The sequence below is a fragment of the Tasmannia lanceolata genome, unplaced genomic scaffold (assembly GCF_043159265.1).
Source record: "Tasmannia lanceolata isolate RefF3 unplaced genomic scaffold, GAP_Taslan_0.1 ptg000013l, whole genome shotgun sequence".
In the NCBI taxonomy this organism is placed as follows: Eukaryota; Viridiplantae; Streptophyta; class Magnoliopsida; order Canellales; family Winteraceae; genus Tasmannia; species Tasmannia lanceolata.
In genome coordinates, this window is record NW_027518690.1 from 11,822,307 (window position 1) to 11,833,163 (window position 10,857).

General features: G+C 38.4%; 1 protein-coding gene across 1 annotated transcript; it reads left to right on the forward strand.

The window, feature by feature from the left end:
- The first annotated feature begins 899 nt into the window (after nucleotides 1-899).
- Nucleotides 900-8,565, forward strand: LOC143890812 (uncharacterized). Its single transcript, XM_077395491.1, has 2 exons — nucleotides 900-1,512; nucleotides 6,944-8,565. The coding sequence occupies exons 1-2, from the start codon at nucleotides 1,274-1,276 to the stop codon at nucleotides 8,343-8,345; spliced, it is 1,641 nt and encodes a 546-aa protein (XP_077251606.1). The 5' UTR covers nucleotides 900-1,273; the 3' UTR covers nucleotides 8,346-8,565.
- Nucleotides 8,566-10,857: the final 2,292 nt, after the last annotated feature.

Consider the following 10,857-nt stretch of genomic DNA (forward strand, 5'->3'; position numbering starts at 1 on the left):
GGTGTGGATCGCACCCCCTTGGCACATAACCGCCTAAAAAAGCGCCGGGCGCGCGCGCGTGTGCGAACGGTGCCTTGCACCGTCCCGTGGGTCCAACCATGGGTTCAACCCAATGTGCAATCAACAAGAGTTAGAAAAGGTAGTGCTTTATAAGCCCTTTTCTTTCTTTTCTCTCATCCGATGTGGGACTATCTTTTCAACTACACTTCTACATCCTTTTGTAAAAGCAAATATTTTCAAGAAAACATTTTCTTTTTCCCAAACGCTTTTGATAAAACATTTTCCAAAACACTAAAACATGTAACATACATGATTTTGAAAATGCAAAATCACTAACATATCTGTCTATTGATATGTCACCCCTTATCTCCTCCTATAATATCCAAGCCAAAACCACAATAAAAAGGTAGAATTTTACTTGGATTTCTAGCGTTCGATGCTTTTTCCTGGGATTTTCTAGCGTCCATCACAGAAGGCTTTTCGCGGATCATCTGTTGCATCTGACAGCAGCCATAGAGTGAATGAAGACAAAATCTACTGAAAAGTGAGCCTCTGTGGTTGCTGTCAGATGCAACAGACCATCCGCAAAAAGCCTTCTGCGATGGACGCTAGCAAATCCCTTCTTTCTTTCGTTCTTTCTCTCTCTTATCTCTCTATATAAGTAATAACACCTCTTACAACTACTCTACAAGGTTGACAACCAAACACTGCCACTATTCTTCGAGGTAAGTTCCACGCAAATCCAATACTCTCTGAGTCCATCCTTCTGCCCGATAAGGAATGGCTCTCTCAATCATGCTTGCTGAGTAGTGTCATTATCAAAATATGGCAGTGCAGATAAGACTTTCATCCTTGTTGAGTAGTGCCATTATAAAAAAAAATTGGTAGTGCAGATTAGTGTTAAGACAAACCTAAAAAGGGAGTGGAAGGACCTACATTTATGCAGGACAGGTGGTCCTAAAAACTAGGATATGTTGTAGCCCTTAAATCCCTTTCTATATTCTCTGATCTCTCCCTCTTTTGTCTCCATTTTCAGTACCAAATCCAGCTCATCACTCTCTCTCAATTTCTTTCTTGAATAAATGCAGAGTAAATGATCTCTTAATCATTTCATGAGCATCTCGTACACCTCTGTGTTCTCTTCAGACCCAAAACAACACCTTACACATGTTTTCCAGAGGACAAAAACAAAAAAGAACAAAAAACCAGAACTCAACGGTCGAGTTTAGAAACAGTCTGAATTGAAGATCTATCTTGAGAAAAAGAAAGAAAAATGAGGGTTTCAGGGAAAAATTGGTGTTTTTGCTCCGGCGGAGGGAGGTCGGAGAAAATGAAAGGCGCCATTTTCTCCGGCAAAGGTCCGGCGATGGCGAATGTCGGTATTGGGACCGGTTTTTTGATCCACAAAAACCTATTGCTCACAACCCACATCAATCTCCCCTCTGTGGCCGCGGCTGAGGATGCAGAAATCAAATTGCAGGATCGAATCGCGGCGAGACTCGTCCCTCACAGGTCGGTGTAAGAACCCTAATGTACTTTTTCTTTGGGTGCAATATGGTTTGAATTTGTCTAAATTTATTTGTTTTTTTTTTTTTTAACTTCATTTTATCAGCTGAGCTAGTTGAGATGGTGGTGTTAGTTTCTGTTTGCTTAAATGTTAGATCTGATAGAATAAGTAATTCAAGGTCTGGGGGATTTGGATTGAGGAAACGGAATCTTGTCGGTGAAAATTTCGGTAGAAATCTTGTAAAATCATGAAAACGTATGAAAACATATGCAAATGATGAAATTTTAAGATGAAACCTTGGGAAATAGTAGAAGCACAAATACATGCTTACAAACCATTATATAAGCAAGAAAGACATCTATAATGGCTTAATCTCATCGAACACCTAAGGACATGCATTGTCGTACATGTCTTGAACAGTAAATGCAATAAAGAAGTACTATGTAATTAAGTACAATGACCAGTATCCCTTCCAAGGATCTTAACTCTATCCAAGGTTTTAAATTTTGGTTTCGGAATGCGTTTCGGTCCGGGCGAAATCCAACGAAATCAAATAAAGTATTATTTTACATCGTGCGAAATTTCAGTAATTTCGGCTGAAATTTCGGGAAAATATTAAATAATGAATAAATTCCAGATATTTGGTGAAATCCCCTTAAATTTCGGACCGAACGAAATTTCAATCAAAATAATGTAACGTTTCGGGTAATATCGTTTTTGGATTTCGGTCGATTTCGGTATTGACCGAAATCCGAAATTTTGGTCTGAAATTTTGGATTTCAGTCGAAATTTAAAACCTCGACTCTATCTCGATACTACATAGTGGTACGAGGTATTATGGGTCCCTTGCCAATCTGAAATCCCGCGGTTACTTTGTTGTTCAGTTTGATGATGTTGCCTACCAAATATCATTTTCTACGCTAATGAAATGAAATGAAATGCAAATCATAAAGTCTTTCTATTTTTTGTTGTTCCGACTATTTAGGTCAAATTTTCGAATATTTCGACGGAAATAAGGACATGAAAGGAATTCATTGAGATTTCATTTCGGTGGGGATGAAAACGGAAACATTTTAGTCGTTTCGGGAAAATTTCGGAGAAATTTAAGACCCTGGAGTAATTACGATGGGAATTTAGCATTTTGTTTTGGTTATGCAGGAAGAGTGTAAGTGGCAAGCTGGGTTCCGTAAGAACTTAATTTGTTCCTTATATTTTATGTTATGTTAACTGTGGCAGTGAAGAATTTATTGCAGTTGTATTTTTTCTTAAACGAAATGTGTCCTGAATTTAGTAAATGTTTTAGACAATGAGACAAGTATGACAGATCAGCATCTGGCTGGATCTTATACACCGGAGTTTCTTATTGGAAATGATATCAATGAGTTCCAATATATGCGCCTCGTGAGACAAATTGTAAAGTAAATTCTTTCCATTAAGATTAGGGGGTGATAAACTTGCTATTCTCGTCCACCCAAATTGGATTTATAAGGAGTTTTGCTAGATCTTTCTTGGGATGTGGAAGCCCATGAAATCATTAGCGAGGCCAGTGTTTAAGGTGTTGTAGATCTAGAGTTAGAAGAAGTGCAGGAAAGGGCTGTATGAGCATTTTTGTTTTGGGTCCTTAAGAAACTGGTTTTTGGAGAGAAGAGAAGCACGATGGGGTATCCATTGATGAATGCCATCGGTTAGCTAGTTTGTGGAGGTGAATGGTTCACCGGAAGGATTTATGTTTAGTCCATGGGTCTGACAACATCTTGGCATTTCTTTCTTTTTCCTGTTTAGTTTGGTTGCAGGGGCATATGTCATCCAAGCAGATTAGTGTTCTCATATGTTTGGTTTAAATTAGGGGGGCTGGGGACTCTTAGTTGATTGAGACATCCAATACATGGTTGAGATAATCTTGTTTGGAGCGAGTCAGAGGTATAGTTTTTCCTAAATGTGATGGCGATTAATGTGGAGGTCTTTGTTGTTTTGGAGATTGCAAAGTTATTGTGTTGTTAGAAGGTGACCTTACTTTATTCTTATTTGGGCCTCCCATTGTGTATGAGGAAACCTCAAGCTTTCTTGGGTCTGGTAGTTGAACCTTTTGAAAGGAAATTGGCTAGATGAATAGGAAACATGCTTTTTATTCATCTAGCCATGATTAAATGCCATTAAAAAAACTTTGTTTTCGAAGGAGGATAGCCTTGATTAAATCTTCTATTGCCAACTTATCTTGCTCTATGGATCTGATTGATTGTATTGATCAGTTGCAAATGGATTTTCCATGGAAAGGGGTGCAAGTCATTTCAAGTTTTGTTTTGTCCGGTGGGAGGAGGTTTGGACTATTGCAAGCCCATAAAATGTGATGGTCTAGGAATTCACAACCTATACTGATGAACCAATTGGTAATGGGCTTAAAGAATTTGTGAGGAGGCCGTGGCCAATAGAAGGACATCACTAGAAGAAATTATAGGACCAGGTTTTTTGGTGGGGAGCAGCAGAAATTTCTAGAACTCTAGGGTTCATTTGGGGTAAGTTATTTGTGGGGCAAAAAGTAGCTTTTTCAAAGGGGATTGTATTCAAGGCATGTGTAGGCATTAGGATTAGGTTCTAGGAGGGAACTTTGGTAGGAGTTCAATTGTTTGCATATGTTAATTAGGTAGTTTGTTTTTGATGTTTTTGATGTAAGTGTTGTTATGGTGGGACCAGATTATGCTCTTTTGGTTTGGAATGGTCTATCATTCCCGCCAATTCCCATATTTGGAGGGTTGATCTAGGGTTTCTTTTCCTCCTAGAGGTTTGTTTGTATGGCACCTAATGTTATCGCTGCTCTGTGGTCTATTTGGAAGGAGCAGAAAATTGGATTCCGTTGCTAATACTCAGCTCAACTCAACTAAGCCTTTGTCCCAAACTAGTTGGGGTCGGGGATTTCGTTGCTAATGTAAAGCAAAAAACAAAACTCAACTCAACTAAGCATTTGTCTCAAACTAGTTGGGGTCGGCTAATGAATCCTTTAGGAAATTTGTCGGGGGCCCATTTGGAAAAAACAATATGGTAGATAATTTGTCGGGGGCCCATTTGGAAGAAGATTATGAAATTGGTTTCATATTGTGAGGAGTGAGGCTAGACAAGCTGGAGTGATATAGAAATTGCCTCATGGGAGTTTTTCTAAGCTTAATTTTGATGGAAGTTTACTTGAGATTTAGTAATATTAATGTACTGGCTTGCCAAGTTGACTTGAGACTCGTCTGATTCAGCAAGGACAAAGGAGTCAAATAAGTCCTTTAATATTAGTTTTAGATTCTCTTTGTTAAAGATCATATTCCATTTCTTTTTCTTCTTTTGAACCTTATCTCCATTTCATGTTTTCTTAATTCATACCCAATAAGTTTTTTGATTTTATGAATTATCATTTTTTAATAATAATTTTATGAATTATCATTAAATTTCTAAAACTATAAAATCTAAAATGTTAGACCCTTGAAACATAGCTCATTGTCAATTTTTTCCTTCATAAATTTTTGAAGCACTTCTAATCATAAAATATAACTAAAATACAATAATTGAAAAAAAAAAAACTAAAATACAATGAATTTGCTAGCCACCTTCACTCTCCGTCCTTTGCGAGTGATGACAACCACATATGTTGACTTTTGCTTTATTAATTTAATTCATCTGACATGGCTGTCATCAATTGCAAAGGACGGAGCACGAAGATGCTTTTGCGAAGGAGGCTAGCAAATCCCAAAATATACAATAATTGACACACCTAGTTGACCTATAGAGTTATCCAATTTGTTGACTAAGCTGTCCTGCCTGAGTTTGTATATCATGGACTATTATACTATCAGCCGATTTTGAAATGTGTCGTTCGATACATCTCATATTTTAGTTGGACAATGTGAATAACAAAGTATCATCTAATGCGTTTACTATTAATTCAAGAGAACACAATGTATAATCTGATAAATTTGTATCGGGTGACCCACTAGGATACATATCAAAATTACATATTGGAAATTCTATACTTTATAAACATCTTCTCCCAATCAGTAATTTTGTCTTTTTTTCCTGAGCGCACTGAGAACGAAAGAGGGAAAATGTCCCAAAAAACGATAGTAACTTCACCGTCTCAACACAAACAAGACTCTATTAGTAAGGCCCAGCAATGCTCAAATGCCTTCCATGGGCAAATGTCAAAACTAAATCATGTTGTAGACTACCCATTTTTCCCAAGACCAACCAGATTTACTAGATCAGAGTGGTGCAAGCAACTTGCCAAGGGTTTTGTCCTCTTCTTCCGGTTGATGCTAACCTCTTTTCTTCTTATGCATCAGATGAATTTCATGAAACCAATTTTAGAAAGTTGTGTTTGGACCATCGCACATTCCTGAGAGTTGAGGGTGTCATTGGGCCGAACCCTAAATCTGGCTTGACCTAATTACAGAAGTAAATTTTGGGTCTGATCAGCTTGTGGATCTGGCCTGTACACACCCTTATCAAGAGACCATGCAAGCCCTCCAGAGCCTATATGATGACGCAAACTTTAGGATTTATACCCATTCCTGTTTCATATCCCTGTAAAATAGGCCTAAGCTCCCAGACTTGAATTTAAGGTTGTCCATATGACCAGATACTATCACTAATAAGAACCTTAGACAAGCCTTCATACCCAGTTGGCCACTCTTAGATCAGCTCCATTAACTTCCCAAAATGAACCAAATGTCATTACCATGGAAGAAAAATTGCTGTTCAGAAATTCAGAAATGAAAACTATGTCCTTTGCATCTAACCACACCCAATTTTGATACTTAAGCTTGATTATGACCTCAAATAGTGTAGGACCTGCAATTTGAGCGTGCTATAACAGATTTGGAGAAGAATACCCAATCACCCCAAAGAAGTGTGCAAAGTACATTCTAAACCTTCTTGGCCCTAGACAACAGTTAAAATCCGCATGACATACTGCCCTTTCTCCCCTAGGAAACCACTAGAGTACTAGACCATTCTAGGACCAAAATCATCCCATTTTCCTATAAAGGGCAAATACCCTTTGCTAACCTGACATAGATTATGACACTTTTCACAATTGTTAGGAATTGAGATTAAAGACAAAACTATACTGTGTGCATGAGTATATAGTCTTTTCATAGACACAACCTTCTTATTTCCCTTCTCCCCCTTAAGATTATTTTTATGAGTTGCATTTTGTAAGTTCTAGTCTCATTAGATTAAAACAATAATGACAAATAGAAAGTATAATCTTCTCAATTTTGAACGATATCTACTCTTATTTGGAAACTGAAAAATGAAAAATAAGACACAGTAGAAAGTAGGAACTATTTTAATGCTTTCCAGATTTTTTTCCTTTGTAAGGTTGGGATCTGATCTAGTCATTTCCATAGAAATTAGGTATATCGTGGCATTTTTCCTCATTTGTTTATCTGGTTACAGGTTTTTCATTACCAGTTCTGTTCTTGATCTTACAATAGTGGGGTTTGATCCCATGGACGGCGACTTAACTGCCCAGGTTCCGCACCCTCATTACTTGAAGACCTCCTACAAACCAAGTCTGGATCTAGGCAGTGTTGTTTATCTTTTAGGCCACGCCGAGAAAAAGGAGCTGACAATTGGTGAGGGTAAAGTGGTGATAGCGACAGATAATCTCATTAAACTATCAACAGATGGAATCACCTGGAGCCCTGGATCTGCTGGTTTTGACGTTCAAGGTAATCTTGCCTTCATGGTATGTGATCCTATGAAGCTCGCCACATCACCAACCGCCAAGTCATCATCCACCTCATCATCATCCTCATCATCATGGAAAAAGGATCTTCCCATGCAATTTGGCATCCCCATACCCATCATTTGTGATTGGTTAAACCAGCACTGGGAAGGCAATTTGGATGAGCTTAACAAACCCAAACTACCACTGATTCGACTAATGTCCTCGGGACAAAAGAGTGACCATTCCTGTGTTTCCTTCACCATGCGTCGGGTTTTCAAGTCAACAGAGGGGGAGATTGACGGGGAATCGTCATCATCACAAATAATGTCAAGGCCTACGGAGAATGTATGCGAAGAGGAGACTCCATTTTCCAATTTGCATGCTTCTACACATGAACAGGGAATTCCAACTCCGGAGATCTATGAGTCTCGGACGTTGACCGCGGGACCCATTCGTAAGAAGGAAAACACCCAAACCACCCAAACACAGCTTTTGGATATTAATTTTCCTCCTAGGATCCCCAAATCTATAGTCCTTCCATTGCCCATCAAGCAGTTGCTCCCGCACTCGGATGAGAATGTCGTTGAGAATTCTAAATTACATATCCTATCAAGAGAAGACACATTTTATGAAGCGGGACCCGCCAATCTCAATGGGGATTCTGATATTGCCCCTAGTGGCTTTGCTACTGGGAATTGCAGTGAGGTCCAGTCCAGTTCATCTCCATTAGAGGCTTCGGAGTTTCAGAATGGGGATGATGGATTTCACGCTGGTTATAGCAGCGAGGGGGAGACTATGTACTCGGCCGAAACAATGGAGAGTAGAAACTATACTAGTCCTAGAGAGAACAAGTTCCAACAAGTCGGGAGGAGCCACAGTTGTGTTAGTTACAGAGTATGGGGTGCCACTCAGAGAAATTCAGCAACTTCTAGGGGCTCTTTAGAACAGCAGAGAAGCCTAATCCAGGAAAGGAAAATGTATTCACAGGGAGCTATGTCCCAGAGGACTAAGGGCCATGATTACTTTAGTCCCACTGTTTCCTCAATCATGAAGAAGCGAAATAACTCAGAGCAACTGCCAAGACCCCGGCAAAATGTGGTTCAGCTATCCCCCAAATGGAACTTTTGATAATTTTTTCAAAGATTATATTACTCAAAAGTGATCTCAATCCTGTAGTATGTATGGGTGCTTGAAATTTATGCCAATCTGTTCTGGTTTTACCTGCTATAACGATTTTTTTTTTTTTTTTTTTTTGTGATTGTATGTGCAAAATCCTCTGATATGAATAAGCAGATTCAATAAAATATTGTAGGTCTGCTTTATGGAAGAGGTATGTTGCTTTTGTCTTTCCCTTTTTGGTTTGAAAATCTTACCTTATAAATTGCAGGTTGGGGTTCTCTGTAAGGCGAACTTGTTCATTCTTATGCCAATTTTAGCTGAAATTCAGAATAGTTTTTGTTAAAATATAATAAGCTGTGTAGGGGTAATTTAGTCAAATCAACATGTATTGTAGACACACGCACATGTGTTGTGTGTTTATAGATAGATGGTGAGAGAGAGAGAGAGAGAGAGAGAGAGAGAGAGAATCTTCTCTTACCATTTCTCTTGTTCTCTCTGTCTTTGATTCTCTATGATAAGACCATTTACATCAACATCGTATCGGAGCATACATTCTGGGGTTTTATCTTTTCTCTTCGTTCTCTGTTCTTTGTATCTTCTTTGTTTCCCTTCTCTCTATCATTTTTCCCCTTTTTGATCTTGGAGTACACCAAGAGAGGGGTTGTGTGAGGTTCGAAGTATAACAATCTTTCAATCAAGATAGACAAGAAAGGATGTTGTTGTGACATGTTAGGGTTGTCATGACAGTGTTGCTTGCGTAAATGTTTTGCTATCACATAACATTTTTGCAATCACAAATCTCCCTTTTGCAATTGCAAATCTATTTTCATTGGAAATGTTTCTGTCATTGTTGTTTAAATATGTTGTTATGCGGTTGTGCCTACGTTGCTGTATGTGGGCAGTTCTCTGTGCTGGTGTGTGCCGATTCAAATGTTATGCTCTTTGTGTGGGCAATTCTTTGGTTCTTCTTCTTCACCATGAAAGGTTGGTTGTTATTGTGATGGGTTTTGTTTTTCGCCACTGTTAGAGCTACATCTCAAGTGTTTTTTAGTGGGTTTGTTAGTCATAATGGAGATAAAGAAATGCTACTTCTCCAGATTATCTCAACATTCAGGTTCCTTATAGTTTGGTTTCCACTTCTGAAGGAAGGGTGAAATATCTTACAGAAAATAAGCCCAATTGGCTATGAAATAGCTTGAAAATAATATTAGTAGCAATTTGGTATTTCTTAACACAGCCAGATGCATTTGGAATCATAAGTGAAAGAACACTATAATCTATTAGCATTTGCTGTAATATGCCTACAGCAGGGTGATAAAAACTGTGGAGGTTTATTTTATTTTATTTGTGAATAGTTAAATATTTATCAACCTATTTCGTAATGGGAAATGTTATCAGCACTACCATATTTTGATGATCACACTCCTCACTTTATTAAAAAGTACAGTATGGCCCGCACCACAGGATGATCCAAACCGTCCATTAGATGGGCCACAGCCTAAATAGGTTGTGCCCCAAAAATCTTTTCCATAGGTTGGTCCTAACCCTCCGATCTATAGAGGGTTAGGATCAACCCTCTAATATCCAGTCCCTCTATAGATTGGAGGGTTAGGATCAACCTATGGAAACGATTTTTGGGTCACAATCTTATTAGGCTGTGGCCCATCTAATGGACGGTTTGGATCATCCTATGGACTTTTTAATAAAGTGAGGAGTGCCATCATCAAAATCTGGTAGTGCTAATAAAATTTCGCTTTCGTAATATAATGATGATGTATCATCAGAGATAATTTTAGTGTCACTTAATTTGTATTCGGTCTAAAGTCCGACTATGAGTCCATTCGAGCTCAAATTCTTAGTAGTCTAGAACTTCAATCTTTACCTGAGGTGTTTTCCATACTACAATATTTTGATAATGCAACAAACTCATCTTGTCTTTTATTACTGCAATTCCCAAAAAGCTCTCAACAGACAATTAAAAAGGAAAACACAGCCGATTAGGGGAGAATGAAAAGGAAGAAAAAACCCAATTTTAGGCCCTGTTCGTTTGAGATTGTGACCACCGATTGTGAGCCCCTCAACCGATTATTGGAGTCAAAATTACATTTATTTTGAGTCCAATAATCAGCTGGCAAGCTCACAATCGGTTGTCACAATCTCAAACGAGTAGGGCCTAAGTAGTGTATTTGCACCATTTTTATGAATTTCCCATGCTCTTTCCACTCCCACCTGCTCAAGTCTCTTCCTCCTCCTCCTATCTCTCTCATTTGGGCCAACAAATATTCTATGGAATATTTTTTTCATGGTTGCCCAAAAGATTTTTTTGTCTTGCCAATGTTTGGCAACCATGGATTCCTTTTCCATGGAATATTAGTATATCAAGGGGTGAGAGAGGGATAGCTAGTGTGGTAGAAGGAAAGAAAAATAAATCCTATTTTTAGTGGAGCTTTGTTTTTATTTTTATTTTGGAGTTTTTATATGGTGTAAGGGCTTAAAACAATATGGTAGGGGTATCACCCTT

Excerpts from the sequence above, each read along its gene's own strand:
- LOC143890812 (XM_077395491.1), top strand. The coding sequence starts at position 1,274 with ATGAGGGTTTCAGGGAAAAATTGGTGTTTTTGCTCCGGCGGAGGGAGG. Across the intron at positions 1,513-6,943 it reads GCGAGACTCGTCCCTCACAG|GTTTTTCATTACCAGTTCTG; the intron begins GTCGGTGTAAGA and ends ATCTGGTTACAG.